General features: G+C 44.1%; 3 protein-coding genes across 3 annotated transcripts in view; 2 read left to right on the top strand and 1 right to left on the bottom strand.

Moving 5' to 3' along the window:
* T265_11828 (hypothetical protein) overlaps positions 1 to 8404 on the top strand; it is a gene marked incomplete at both ends in the record, with an annotated part of 39049 nt that extends 30645 nt beyond the window's left edge. The window contains one exon of the mRNA XM_009178608.1: positions 8255 to 8404. Coding sequence (XP_009176872.1) covers positions 8255 to 8404 — 150 coding nt within the window. The remainder of the gene's footprint in view (positions 1 to 8254) is intronic.
* T265_11827 (hypothetical protein) lies at positions 1069 to 10874 on the bottom strand (the record flags this gene model as incomplete). The annotated part of the gene is made up of 2 exons (XM_009178610.1): positions 1069 to 2891; positions 10579 to 10874. The coding sequence occupies 2 exons, from the start codon at positions 10810 to 10812 to the stop codon at positions 1578 to 1580; spliced, it is 1548 nt and encodes a 515-aa protein (XP_009176874.1).
* Positions 10875 to 11108: 234 nt separating this feature from the next.
* Positions 11109 to 15782, top strand: part of T265_15562 (hypothetical protein) — a gene marked incomplete at both ends in the record, with an annotated part of 34691 nt that continues 30017 nt past the window's right edge. The window contains 2 exons of the mRNA XM_009178611.1: positions 11109 to 11306; positions 11345 to 11575. Coding sequence (XP_009176875.1) covers positions 11109 to 11306; positions 11345 to 11575 — 429 coding nt within the window. The remainder of the gene's footprint in view (positions 11307 to 11344; positions 11576 to 15782) is intronic.

The raw sequence follows: 15782 nt of genomic DNA on the forward strand, positions 1-15782 counted from the left end.
GAGATTGCGTAGAGAACTTAGGGTCAAAGTACCAGTCCCAAGTTAAACAGAGTGAAAAAATACAGCAAGAAATACCCATGGTCTAGTAGTACGTGGTCATCCATACATATAATAATACATTTCCTCCACATATCTGGTTCCGGAAGTTCAACTTCCCAAAAGACCGAGCTGCCATGATAGGGATTGTTCCACAACCACTAACCCACCGCTACGCACAACTACGCACTGATGATGTCACCTCGATTGGTGATGAAACGTTTGCAACCAAATTGTCCAGCCTAGCGAACAAGCCAACGACCATCTACGCTACCTGAGCTACCGACATTCTCCTCTATAGAAAATTGATCCACTCAGTCTACAGCCACATATCCATTCACGCACCACCAGCGTTTGCTATTAGTTCAACTAGTACAAGTCGCCTTCAAACAGACACAGACTAACGTATGTGAAGGAATGATCAATCCGATTAATCCGTACACATTTATCTCGTACATCACTACACCCATCAGCATAGACTAACGTATGTGAAGGAATGATCTCGTACATCACTACACCCATCAGCATAACCGGCACGAAACAACATCCTAAATCACAAAATCCAACGGACATAGTGAAGAAACTAAAACTGAATAGACGGCCACATTCCCAACAACGAGGACTGATTTCATTGAGCAGGCTCCTTACCAAGAAACCGTGGTGTTCTTTGTGTCCGTACAAATTTTACGACGTGTTTTATTATCCACCAACGTCGGTGACTATTATGAAGCCTTATTTCGACCATCTATGTCCCAAAACAACAGTAGGTGGACCGAGTAGGTGAAGACCGAGCTGGACATTCCACTGCTACGGCCAAACGAGTGAAAATCGGTTGATTCACCTGAGAACTATGGGCTAATTTGAGCATTCGATCAAGTGAGAAAATCGGTGCTCCTCGAATTGCCTATATTGCAGTTTGGAAGTAACCCGCACCACTTCGTGTATCGAGCTAACCGAAAACAGGCTGCATAAGTGTAAACAATGAAATGGCGCGTAGACTATCAAACAAATTGGTGCATAGCTGAAGCGTCTCAAGATTCCGATGAAGTGGTTTAGTCTTCACAAGGCCAGTTACTCCATTGAACCGATTAAGCAAGCTAAAGGGAAAAAACTGTGGTAGCATGTTCTCTTCTGGGTCAGAACAAAAGCACAGCCAAGTTAATCGAAGCCAAGTGGAACCGTGCACATGACTGGTAACACAAGACCAGGATCCAGACAAATTAAATATTTAGGCATGCAAGGGAACAAAAATTCACCGTCAAGAAAAACATTTTGCAAGAATTATGTTACCAAGAAAAAAGTCTTGGACTGGAATGTTTTTGACAATATTGAGATTATGTCGCCATCCACCGGGCGAATAATTCGGTCCGAAGAGTTCATTGGAAGTGCGAAACTCAAAATTGGACATTGATGGTTAAAATGATACACAAAACGCCATAGAACAGCACAAAACAAGATCTTTGGTAGCCACATGAAGGTATCTCAGGAAACAAGAAGTTACATGCATCTTGGTATCGGTGCGGTTCACGTGTGCTGGAAAATCACATTGAGGTGCTATCAGTTCTCGTCTTCTGGCTGATTTCTGCCCGGCTAGTAGCCAGCTCCTTATGATACTGTTTCATCAATTCGAGGACGTTGGTTGCTGAAAAAGTGCTTCCGGAATTTCCTAGGCCAACAGAGGGTGGACGACTTGGTACCCCTGCCACTGCTGCTCCGGAAACGGAAACGTCAACAGGAAATTTAGTTAAGCTACCCCGGGTCAATTTCTCGTTTTGAATTTCGGTCGAACATTGCCCCCGAGAGTCTGCTTCATCACAGTTGCTTGTTCCAAACTGCGAAATCCACGGATCCAGAAGCAGTTCTGATGCAGAATACCGGTAGGCAGGATCCATATGAAGGATACGGAGCAAGCAGGATTGAGCAAGTGGAGTGATATAGCGTAAAGATAAAATATGCGAACGAATTTCTGAGGCGTTCATCTGCTCAAGTAACTGCTCCTCCGTCTGAGCCGTAAAGGGGATCTGGCGAGTCAGCAGTTGATAAGTAAGTATTCCAAGACTCCAAACATCACACTGACGAGTATAGGAGCGACCCGATAACACCTCTGGGGCCATATACAGAGGGGTGCCACAAGGATTTCCAAGTGGCTCTTCGTTTTTCCGCACCTCAATGGCCAAACCAAAGTCAATTATCTTCGTCCTAATTTGAAGGGGCAACGGCGATGTGTGCGTTGGTCGGGATACACCGTTTGCGCTAGTCGGTGCGGAAGGTGCATACCTGCGTGCTCGATCCTCAGGCGCTTGGGTCAAAAGTGAGGATGCTGAGGCTGGATGCTTTCCAGACCCCCGAAGATATCGCGGCCGTGAGAGTCCTCGGTTTTGTGGATTTCGTTGTACTTGTGTGAGGTCCACATCAGTAATAACGGGGACGGAACGAACATTAATGATTTTCCGAGCGTTGTAAGCTTCAAGATCAGACCGGCTGTCTTTGGTTGTTGGTTTGTCGCAAGATAGTTTCCGATAACTCAGATTTACCTTGTGTAGAAGCATAATATTACATGGTTTTAAGTCACGATGTATAATTCCACGATTGTGCAGATATGACAAAGCAGCCGTGACCTGCCTGAGTATTTCCACAACAACGTTCTCTTCCAAGCCCGTCTTAGAGGGAAGATTCTCAAGACAATGAGCGAGGCTACTGCCTTCACAAAGTTCTGTTATCAGAAAGAGTATTGAAGGCGACTCTGCTACAGCATACAACTCAATAATACCGGGGTGACGTACAAGTCGAAGTATGGAGATCTCACGATCCAGCCTGGCTCGCTCACTAGCCGAGAACGTTCTTTCACGAAGTATCTAAAGAAGTTCAGAACATGTTAACAAATAAAATTAAGTTCGGGCACTCTAAAATACGAAGTGGAAAAATAGTACGACGGCACCCGCATCTATTTTGTCTGGGAAGGAGTGAAGAACACCACCGACAATCTAGCCCTCTAATTACAGATTTCAAAAGAATTAGACTCATGATGACTGTGAGAGAACTCGCATAAGACTACCTGCATTTACATGCCAAATGTTTACAATCAGTGAAAAAAACTGTGCACTCATTGCCAATCACAATGATGTCATAAATCTGTAAGTGGAGTCACGTTGATATTCTGTAACAGAATGCCCAGTGGTAGTGGGTCCTGTGATTTCTATTGTTTAGCAGATATGATAGCCGAGTTGCTGGTCATGGTTACAGTTATAAACACAAAAGTTTTTTTTATTATTTTGCGACGCGTCCAATTCATATTTCGACCGGTAGTTATGGACCTCATCGATGAAAGCGTTCTTAATTAATAAAGGGCTGGAGGGAGATTCCAACGCTCGGATGCGTTAGACTAAAAAAGAAACTCACCGCGAATTGTAAGTTAGTAAATAACTCAGTGTTTCGTGGACCAATGCACCACGTGTACCAGCGGTGCGATTGGCTTTCCGATACTTAAAGTTAGAATTTCATACTTGGAATTCAAGGATATGGACAGACAAAAGTTTTCAGTTTTCTTGGTAAAACCTGAAACATTCGAAACTATATAGGGTGTTTGTCAGATGTAGAGACGCCGGAGCAACAAGGAACGCAGAGTACATCGATGTCCGACGGACAAACTGCTCCCCCCATTTATTCAGTGTCAGTGTAAGTGCTACTCATAATTCAGCTTATGTAAGAACTTTGTCGAGGGATATCGCACGTGTTACCGCGTAATTGAGAACCATTAAAGTTCAGAAGGTGGTCGCCGTCAAATTCAGTAACACGATGGCAGTACTGAGTGTTGAAAGAGGGGTGTTATAATAACTCCCGGGAAATCGAACCAATTTTACCAGAGTTATTTAAATAAAGTATTGTAGTCATTACATGGGCTCCAATGGCTGTTGGACTTCAACTGCAAATGGGGCCTATATATGCCACAAGTTCACAAGTCTTTAAACACTTCGCTTGAGGGTTATGGCTTCTTCAATTTAGCCCTTATGGAGTACATGAAAAAGGGTTGCAGTGCTGTGGTTTGGGAGCAGTGATAAAACAACTGACGGCTTTGTCGCTTGTTTGGACGTTTGGACCGGAAAAGATGGAATTCTATTGGGTTGGTGGAATTTTGCTAGGAAAGTGGAATGTACTAGTTATTCTGGAAACGATTTCGCTTATGCAACTTAAAACGTGTGGCGTTTAACAATGCGGCTTATAAACTGTCATTTGAAGAGCATAGTAATGAAGTTAAATGTTTGCAACTTTTTTCTGCCTGGAGTTTGATATGTATTTTCCGCCGGTGAGCCATTCAACCGAATCAGTTGTCAGTGGGGCATCCGGCCACCTCAACCCCACTGTACTCTTGATGGATCTTCGGATGGAATAATTAGGTGCCGCGAGATCCGGCGGAGACTGCAGCACATCGCGTTAGGCAAGAAGTTCTCTCTTGGGAAGTTCGCAACAACAGACATCGCTAACCATCACCATGAGCTCATGGATTTTCATGTTTAATGTCAACATCTTTTCAAGCCATGGATGCCATTTGCCAGCAGTCCAAAATGATGAAGCGCAGCTGTAAACAGATTTGATAGGCAAGCTGAGTGATGCGGGCAGTGCAGACTGTCTGCCAATGCCATTATGTTCAGGTGTATGATACCGGGGCCGACGCGACGCACAAAAGCACACGGTTTGCATTTGGAACCTGTCCCAATAATTCAGGTCACCAATTATCCCGAAGAAATTAGCCAGTGTAATAAGAGAACACCCTCCGAAGCATTAATATGGGGTGCTGGGGCCCTATGGACCTTTCCGTACGCGATTCTTGGCGCTGTTCTGCACACTGAACACAACATTCGACTAATCAGTAATGGAACACGACTGATCTAAGTAATAAGCTTGCGCAGGGGAGAAGCACAGATTATGAGAGATGCAGCACCAAAAAGTTGCCAACAATGTGAGGAACATTATGTAGAAGAAGGTGCAAGACTTCACGGAATTTAAATTTCGAAGACCGGCGTCGTGGAAAATCTAATGGTCATATTTCAATTGAGAAAAGAATAGCTATCTTAAACTCCTGTGATTGTTCCCATCGGTTCACGTCGGAGCACGAGAAGACAAGATTTGAAGCTGGAAGTACAGCGGATAGACAGAAACATTGGGCGCCCCGACGGACATGATTAGCCAGCTGCTTTCCGGGGTACGTAAGTAAGACTGAAATTATTAGCTGATCTGAAACACTTCTAGACCAACACATCAAAAAACGCACCGGAAACGAAGACTGAATGTATCTACTGTCCATTTCTTGTGAGACAGGCAAGACAACTGCCCGCTGACTGTGATTAAAGAGTGATTGAAGGGGATTGAACAGTTTTGTCCAGTCCAAATAAATCTTTTGGATCATCATGATCGGCATTCTTGTGTTTGCGCTTCGTACTATGTGGTTGATATTTTTCAAAAATGTATGTGTGCTAGTGCGTTCGTAGGCCATTGTACAGATTTAAACTATTGGTCTGGTAGTACGACAAACAATACGCATTGAACATTCACCTCGTTGAGCGCACTGATTTCTCAAAAGAGGTGTCTGCCTCTTGGCACCGAGGAGGGTAAAGATGCTGATGAGGCCAAGGAAACCGAAGCTCAATCAGGTGGAAGGCAGAATACTAGCAAGATAGCTGCAAAATCACAGAACGTAGATATCGGACACAGAAAAGGGCATAAAGAAGTGACCGCATAGGACGCTGTTACAAGAATCCTCACCAATACTCCTGACCTTATCAGAAGAAATATCCGTTGTAAGGCCTGTGAATAAGCTGACCACTGTCACCCTCAAGAAGCGCACCACCAGTTCAGATAGCCAGTCAGGTACTAGTGATATGATTTAAAAAATCTAAGGAGCACAGATGACACAGTACTCTCTTTTTGAGCCGTGTGTGATGTTTGCCATTGCAGGTTCTCTGAAGGAATATCTGATGATGGGTATGATGACGATTTAAAGCTTTCGAAGTCAACCACCAGTAAACTTGTTGGTCCCGTGAGCCAATGGTAACAACCCCCTACTTGGTTGGGATGGGAAATGCAAACTTCTGCGCCGTTGAAGGTTGTGCTAAGAGCATTTGACGTGGCTGCAAGACTTGGACTATCCAGGAAGCGGGACTGAAAACCGTTGTCTCGGGTAAGTTAATGTTGGCGAATCGGCAGAAAGACAGGTAGAAAGCGATTGTTTGGTTGTACGGCGGGGATTTCCATCAAGCAATGTGCCCAGTACCAGAAGCCGCGCCAGCTAGGCCATTAAATGCGTCCGCCAAGCCATCGTTTTCCAAAGAGAGTGCTGTTTTCTAGACACATTTCAGTGTTAAAAACAAAAGGGTGTCCATTATTTCATCTGGCAGGGGGATACGAAAGATATTTAAAAAAATCTGGGTGCTGTCGGTGCTACTTGCCTTCCAGGATGAACGGCGAGATCTCTACTGCGCCCGGTTGGGGGCGCTGCAGGATAGAGATTCTAATAGGTGTCAGTAGTGTTCTCACTGTTAGTTTTCATGCAGATTGCCTGAATGAGTGTTAGGAGGTGTAGGGACCTTGGAATGATTGTGTTAAACTAGGATTAAGTCTCTTTTTCCTTCCAATCCTGTTCTGTTCTTCACAATAAGGCTTTCAAAAAACCATTGTGGTGCGGCAGCAATACATCATTGTTAAACGCTGATATCATGCTGTCAACGATGCCGCTGCTATTGATGTAATAGAAGCATTCGGGAGTCATAACTACTTCTGCAGTATGATATTGGCTGAAAGAGACGCGCCGGCTAACACTTACAGATACGTCACCCAAATATCAAGAGGAACGACAGACTGATGCCACGCTTTTTGAAGGTCTCTGGATTTGAGGCGTAGCAAATTCGATAACTGAAAATTTTCAGATAGTCTCGAGGAAACGGATGGGATCGCCTGTCACTTTACCCATAGAAAGAGGCGGAACGCACGTTTTGATCAACGTGAATACTGAAAAGCTGTCCAAAAAGCGGGATGAATGGAAAGCCAAATCTCCAAACAGTCCTAATTTCATCAGTTAGAGACATGGTTATGAGAGAAAACCCGACATTCCACAGTCGCTTCATCTGGTTACACACTGTTCAGATGGAACCACCACGTTATCAGGCAGAATGATGGGTTTCTTTATGCCCCATGAAATTTTTGTTTACTGGCAGTCTTCTGAACGAAGTAACTTCTCTGCGTATCCTTGCCGTCATTAACTAGCCCTCAGTCTGACGCTATACTGAATACGATAGTGTCTTACCAAGGTCTATCAAGCACAGAAGCTACATATCTCAAAAATATCGCAAAACACTCCAGGATCGGCGAATTTGGAACAGTAAATCCAAAGGACGGTTATTACTAGGCTCAAAAGACCAATTGAAAACAGCTTTACACTGGCAAATGTCGCAATACGCTGAAAAAGCTTGTTTTAGCTTTATGGGACAGGTAAAACCCTGCACTGATTCTTTACTAACTGAATCACTCTAGAGTACATTGGCTATTTGGATGACAAAACCCTCATATACGAGCGGCCATATAATGCACGTTCTTTCCCGTGTAACTGGTAGTGCAAGGAAAGGATATGCGTTCACACCCATGTGTAGCAGCCCAAGTTTCTGCGTCCCGTAGGAGAGGCCAACACTACGGACTGCATTATACTGTCTCATGCGAACGATCCTAACTACCAGCAGGGTGACTTCGAAGAGAGGTAAGATGTATCGCCTATTTTTTCGTCTGCAATGAGAAGTAAAGATCTTTCACTAACTGTCATGATTGGATCGCAACAAAATACCAGTGAGATAAATATGACCCCATATGAAAATTAAAAGTCATGAGTCCGAGGTCAGTGCGATATCCGAGAACTGTACAAAACTAGTCGTGACACCCAAGATTTTGCCTCGGTTTCATCAAGCTTTTCACTCTCAAGATGTCTCCTTGTGTCACGAACAAAACATTAGCCTCTCTTCGACGGATAGGCGTCCACAAAGCTCCGGGTCTGAACAGCTTGCATCCACTCATTATCAACCATCCTAAGACGGTGATTACAGTGTCTATATTCACCTACATACTTCTTCTTTTGTAACATATTCTTACTGCTTTCCCCAGCCCATCAATAATACAGACCTTGCAAATCCATCAGCAATGACTTACATTGTTTTTGCCCATAACATTTGTGGTTCAGCTGGAGCCAATAGCCTCAGGCATCTTGAAACCAATCTTTAAGCATTTGAGTCAGCTTTATTTGGATGCTCCTAATGCCGGTACTCCGACGCAAGTGCGAAGGCGGGATCCTCCTACTCGCACACTGGACTTGCTTAAAACTGATGCATAGTGTCTATCAGGAGCAAGATTTCAGGATCAGGATATACCTGCTATATACAGTTATACCTGTGGCATAGTACTGTTCGCTGCATTTAAGCATTGGATATCAGACAGAGTGACTGTGCTGCTGCGTCCCAGAGGAACGTCCCCGTTTGTACCGAGTATAATGCAACTCGGTAAGTTACCGGAAATCAAGCAAAAATGAGCCTGTGCGCCGACCGTCAGGTCTGATAAACCTGATAGGGGCTAAGAACCTGGAAGATGCAGAGTATGTCGGAAGTGAAGGATTATTTCGGTTGATCAGCGCGATTGGTTCCCGAAAACTGCTAATGACGGGAACCATCGAAGCTCAAATAGGACCGACGCGCTCCAGTGAGAGAAGGTGCCTCAATCTATGGGCCGATCATATTGAACAACCCTGTTGTGCTCAGCTGCTGACATCCAACCAAATTTTCGGACTGCGGTATTCACAGGGGATCGGTTTGCCTCCGGTTAGTGCCACTTCATGGTGCCCTGTGGAGTACCGAGCCGAGAGGAGAACGCCAGACAGAAAGTTAGACAAAGGTTACGTTAACCATATTTACGGAATCCGTCAGAAGCTAGATCGGTGTCAATAAAGCGATCCACAATTTTGACCATCCTGAATTTCGAAGGCGCATTTCATTTGAGTGCTACGTTCTTACTGGCACGCTTGCCAAGCCACAACTGCCCCAATAATTTGTCAATATAACAAGTCCTTTGTATTCTCAAAATTGCTGGCATTTGAAACTATACGCGGAGCTCTCCAAAAGTGAAAACGTTGGTGTCCCGCAAGAGAGACAACTTCTCCATTCGTATTTAATCTCATGATCGGCGAGCAAACAAGAATACTGCTAAAAAGTCCTCAACGTCTTGGTATCCAAGCCGTTACTGACGCAAACCTCGCCGATTTGAAATGCGCAAACCACCTGGTTTCTTCTTTAACAAGAGAAGAAAGTACGAGTTTTTTCTGATAAACTAACCATCTTCTAGTGTGCGCTTTGTACCCACATGCATGCAGTCACTGAAGAAACCACATGAAATCCAAAGAGACGCAATCAACGCTATGGGATGGCTTATGTGTCTTGTACAATGTGCAGTTTCCGATTACAAAGTGACAAAAAATTTCTTTACAAAACCCTAAGGCTCAGGCCGCCCTTGTTTACTGAGACATCTATGACATCAGAGCAGTATATCCCTGAATCCCAAAGGGGATTGTATCAGGCCGTCGTTGGGTTCGTTCTGTCGTACGGCTGGAAAACGTGATCAGTGTGGACAGCTGAGTTGAGTTGTCGTCCGGTCGTTGCCTAGAAGCCATATCTCATGTAACCGGCTGTTCGCGGATTCTCAACGACACGTTTAGAAATCATCATCATCATCGTCAGCTGTAAGAACCGCGTACATTCACATACTCCTGAGGGTAGAAGTGTGTGGTGAGCTCTCCAAAAGGTCTCCTACAAAAAAGGTGTTCGACAGGGATGTCTGTTCTTTCTGTTCCTGTTCAAACTCGTCATCGACGAAATAATGAGACGAACCCTGGAAGTTCATCGAAACCCCGGTGTTCAAACTGTTGCTGGTCAAAAGGTTGTCAGTCGGGAGTACGTCGATGATATCATCCTTATCATTAAAGGCTGAGGTGAAGCTTGAGCTCTATGTAATAAGCTGACCACCATCGTAGCACCATTTGGGATGCAGCTTCAAACCAAAAAGTCATATCTGAGAATAAGTGGTTTACTAATATACACCTTACTATTGAATAAAAGTATTGTACTTTGTGTAGAATTCACCGTACCTCCGGAGCTATATTAGCATTTCCGGGAGTGTCTGATAAAGGTGGTGCACGATTTTCAAAAGCCAGAATCAAGACGCTAATTTGCGACACTTATGGCACCAAAACGGCATATTACTTGGTCCCAAGTTTTGCGTATGCTAGACTAAAGTAAAGGCTGTATGGTTGTGTATTCGTGGGACGTGACCCCTACGGAAAGATTATGTGAGGCGTCTTAAAGTTTTTGACCAATGCGACAAAGCGTTGCCGATGTCAGATGGCGTCGAAGAATTCGTAATAGGGTAATTAGGAAACGGATGGCTGGTTGTCATTTGTGTACTATAGTCAAATAGTAAAATAGACAGTGCGCATGGCGCATCAGAAAAAAAAACACTCACTTTTTTGATGGCACACTTCGCGTTGTCTTTTTTTCTTATTCCACGAAATACAATACCGAAGGTTCCTTCACCCAAGACAGGTCCAAATTCATATTCGTTTTCTAGCTGTGAGGGTGTATCCATTCGGAAAAAGACGACATCATCCTTCTTGGAGCTCGGAATAAATGTAGACCACTGTTCCAAAGACGGCCTCGAATTATCATCTGTTTGCGCTGAGTCTTCTACTTTTAACATTAAACCAGAGCATCAAAATCAAGGGACAATAATGGGACACTAAATTCCTAGTTTTTTTGCTGCTCCCGACTCATTTTGAACTAAGCACGGAGTCTAAACATGGATTAAAACAAAATTACAGAAAACATTTCCATAGTAAATTTGAATGAACAAAGTGTGCAAAGCAGAACTTTCAATTGTGTCTGTAAACCTGAGGTAGCGCACGTGACTCTCAGGTTACCAGTACGCGGTAGTTCGAATAAATTAGCAGATTCTGTGTGCCAATGACGAACGGTTGCATTTGACGTACTCACAGAATGCCTGATGAAGTGGAGACATTCTCCCGCGAAAAGTTAAAAGAGGAGGAAGAGGCAAAAAATTTGCAAACGAAACAGAATACTTCTGAGGTTGACAACAATCAGGACAATGATATTGCGCATGATGCAGGTGAAACTACGCAACCCACGGAAATAATGAATGATGACAAAGATGAGGATGCACAGGCGTCGAACTATGTGTGTAACAATTATTTTGAACCTCAACGCTTTTGCAGGAATATCCTTCAAACTGGTACTCGGATCATGATCAACTTCAATATATTTCCGAATGTATGAAACAAAAGGTCATACCTTCGGGATATTTTCTGAGGCATATGTCTGGAGAGCTATTAAAAATGCCTCATTGCGTTCTCGGATCCGCTAGGATCAGGCCCATATGTGGAGCTATGGGGAAGAATACGACCATAACATATTTGGATCTAACGAACTCAGGACTTGGTGATGAGGTAAGATTAAGTGGTGTAACTATCATATGAGATGAATTCTGGTATACTAAGTTTTACAGTCTTTATTAAGTAGTCTAAAATGATCTTTACATATCTCGGCGCCCTGAGGGTTCCAATATCGCTAGGCCCGCGATGAAATTCTGCATTCCGCCAACCGACCTCAGTGGCGTTTTCGTTGTCAGTTTCTATTCCAGATTGCCTGAGTGGATGTCTGGAGGTGTCATCAACTCGAAATGATTGTGTTAAGCTAGCACAATGTCTCTTACCCGTCCATTTTTATTCTTTTCTTTACAATAAGGCCTTCAACTAAATCATGGTTGTACGCTAGTGAGGCATCGGTGTTGGAACACTGATTCATGCTTTTGGTTATGATGATGATGATGATGGTGATGATGCGGCGCCGGCAAAACACTGTCAAATACACATCTTCACAAATGAATAACTGACAAATTTCCGACAAGGTCTAATGAATATTACTCCGAAGTAATATTGGTCGACATAAACCGGACAATCACAATTTATTTGAAGTCATTACTGTGGTGAAAAGATCAAAACGGTAAAGGAGCGGGCGTAATGTTAGCTTAACACCTTCAGACACATTCGGGTGTTCTGGATAGAAACTGCAAACAAAAACCCCACTGGAGTTGATTGACAGACATAAATTGCGGCGTCTCAAAAGGGGTGCAATAGAGATCACACCGAAAGTCGCACCGACAGCACCCGGACGTTTCAAAATTTCTTCCATACTTTTCCCCCAGATCAAGAGTTGACCAACACTCTGATTCCGCAACACTGAATTTGGTACAAAAACAGAACTTTCTCCGAAAAAGGATGACCGCACGTGCATAATACATAAACGAACGAATATAGCTCCTGATGCTGTGCACGTTTTTCGATGGAACTCCCTGTTGCACAAATAAACACTCGCCTTCTAATTGCCTGGTTAAGGATTTGTAAACACTAACTCACACAGATTTGAAACAACGGTTGTCAAGTTTCCGCGGATGTCTCAGTTCCGCTGCTTTAAAGAGTCAGGTCTTACAGCCATATAACAAATCGGATTGCGCTGTAACTCGATGCGCAAGTCAGCTGAGATTCAGGGATGTACCGCTTTAGCGCCACGGGTGAAACAACTTGGCAAACGTTACTCCAACACTGCAGATTCGTGCATTTTCTCCATGTGTCGCACTACGATTCAAATTGGTGCAACTTCCAAGATATGCAGAACACTCCCTTGATTGTCAGAGGCTTCTGTAACTGTATGTTAAGGAGTGTGAACTTACATTCTATGAGTACAAAGCACATTCCGAAGTACGTGATGATTTAGGTTAGTTCATATAAAATCACGCGGTATTTCTTTAAGAAGACGAAAATGATGTTTTTGCATGTTTTATATCAAGAAGGATTTTGTCAGCAGATATTTGTACGCTAGGGTTTCAAACATCTTCCAGCGTTCGCCTTTTTAACTAATCAAACACGAAAATGGATAGGAAAGGAGAGATTCGGCACCCCTGAATGACGCCAATTTATGTACGGAAACTTCTAAAGAGTTCCCCATATAAGCTCAGGCTCCCGAAACTCTGCGAATACAAAAAACGTGTTACGTTCCCAAACATCCGTGGAAGTTCATGCTGGGCAGGCGTGTTAACAACAGGAGATCGGTCAACTGGATCGATTGCGCCTAAGGATCCAAGAATACCAACATTTTGGATTGTTTGTACGCATTACGTTGTTCTAGCACCTGACAGAGTGTGAAGATTAGGTCAACGCAACCACTAACATATTTTAATCTCGCTTGTTGCTCCCAAGTGAGCGGTTCATGCGCCACCATAACCCGACAGAAGACAGGTGATATCAAACCTTTCAACCTATTCCACAGTGATTACCGCACACGTCATGGGACCGCTTTTGAAAGTGGACAGTATTGCCAAATCGTCTCAGTCAATCGGAACAGTCTTTCCTAATTTCGGGCAAACAGATAGGGGAATTGCCGATTGAGGACTTCACACCAGTCTTTGAACAACGCTGATGAGAGGTCGTCCGGACGAGGAGCTCAATGGTGGTTGGGAGCTGTCATAGAACTTCGAGTCAGTAGAGAGTTCCGCATTCACCACCCCCCCCAGGGACCTGCGTCAACCGTTTGTGGCTACAGCAATTGTTGTTTGAACCATTAGACTCACCTGCTGAAGCTTTCTTCATTCACAATGGCGCTTTACTCTGAGGTGGTTCGTAGGGCAAGATGGTTCAGTGGTTAGAGCGCAAATTTACTGACTGAAACATTCGAGGTTCCAACCCGACCTCTGCCTCTCGACGTCTGTTGCCTAGGTTGGGGCAACCTTACGGTATTGCTGCCCTCGTGTTTCCTTCTGGTGGCATGGTAGTTACGCACCGAAAGGGTGCTGTAGCAGAAGGATTGATTCACTCTAATCCTCAATGGTTTTCCTAACGTGTGGTTTCCGCGTGCTTGCTGCACGAGCCAACGAAAATATTCATTGGGCATTTCCGGCTTTCTAGACCTCTTCTGTTTCTTTCACATCACGAATCCACCAGGCATCTGGGTTGCGGCAAATGTCCACTTGCACTTTAATCCTGGTGACTTGCCGGGCCGAATAGTGATTAGAATCAGCGGATATATCTCTTCGAGGTCTACGCAGTGCCACTTTTTGAACTGATATCCAGTGCTTGATTGATGATGGTAGCACCGTGCCGCGGACAAAATCCCCAGCAATGTGCACAGTTTGTGGTCCTGTTCCAGCATAAATTCGAAACCATCGGTGGGGTAGTTGGAAGAGACTTCAGAAGAAGATTCTGTCAGATACGTCTAACGTCCAAATTTAACATGTGACCAGGTGACTTTGGTTGTTTCGGAAGTTGATACTGCATAAACACAACCTGCGGTCAGCACATAGCTGAAGCAGCCGTTCGCCATTGTTAATACGTACCAAGTCCAATACATGACTGAAGCAGCCTTCGCCATTGTTAATACGTACCAAGTCCAATACATGACAACCAACTAACTGAGTCTCGGAGTTGCTAATCCTGTCCACTTGTGCACTTAGATGTTCTGCAACCACATCAATATCCGAGATCTTAGGACGCGGCGATCAGGCGCTCAAGGTCTCGTAAAACTTATCTTTTGTATCGTCAAAGCCACAGTTGTTTGAGGCGTAAAAAGACGCGAACATCGGCAGTTAACCCGCGTGGGGGGGGATTATTGGTGGCTGCCCAACCCAGCAAAGGTCCTTCCGCCCTATGATCTAGGACCATACCAACCCTGTACATCCTGCCACAATAGCTTCTGTATCGCCAGAAGTGTGCAGCCTGAAGCAAGAGAGATATGTGTCAGCTGAAGCATTATGCTTGCATCCTGAATCCTTGTTCTCGAAACACAGTAAATCTCAATTTCGAGCGAGAGAGAAAAGGCAGGAAGCTTGCTCTTACAGAAGTGGGAATTCGTGTAAAGTGTGGACAGCTGCAGCCATCACTTCTTTTTTCCAGCCGGCACACAACATTAAATTTCCTTACAGTTATCCGTTGTTTAGAGGGTAGGATACCTATTTCTGGAAAAGTTCTAATCATGAAGGGCCTAATTTTTTCAATAATCCCCAGATGATTCATTAGCGACTTTTTGCGATTAGACATTACTTTCGAGTGAGTTTTCCATCACGCTAAGTCCGCGCACATTTTATTATTTTCTCTTTTTACCGGCTGGACTTTATTCTCAACGGCGTGCTAATTGCATCCCGTCAGCTTCGCAGTACTGTTTTTGTGAGTCGCTGGTGGCCTCTTCTTTGTATTTTTGTGTCTTACTGAGTGGCCGCTGTGGGAGTGTTTGCAAGACATCAGAAAGTGAACTTTTATTCTTGCGTACGGTGGATGAGTTGAGGATTTCAGCATCCTGTGGAGTTTAGAGCTAGAGCTGAGAGACGTTTTCACCGCACTCCATGCTGGGAATTTTGTTTGATCCATTTTCTGAGGTATTATTCACACTTGAGTTTTACAATTAACCTATCAAATTTCATCGTCTTTTTGTGCAATGTGTCAGCCAAACCAACGAATTTATATTTGTCCGCTGGCCAGAGTACAATAGCGTATCTGTGTCAGAACTTACCCGTTTTACACAGTCATTACAAAAAAATTAGGTTTTCTTGAGAACTCTGATGCAAACTGGACCAATCTGTATTACTAGTGACCTGGATTCACGAGA

The sequence above is a fragment of the Opisthorchis viverrini genome (genome assembly GCF_000715545.1).
Source record: "Opisthorchis viverrini unplaced genomic scaffold opera_v5_604, whole genome shotgun sequence".
In the NCBI taxonomy this organism is placed as follows: domain Eukaryota; kingdom Metazoa; phylum Platyhelminthes; class Trematoda; order Opisthorchiida; family Opisthorchiidae; genus Opisthorchis; species Opisthorchis viverrini.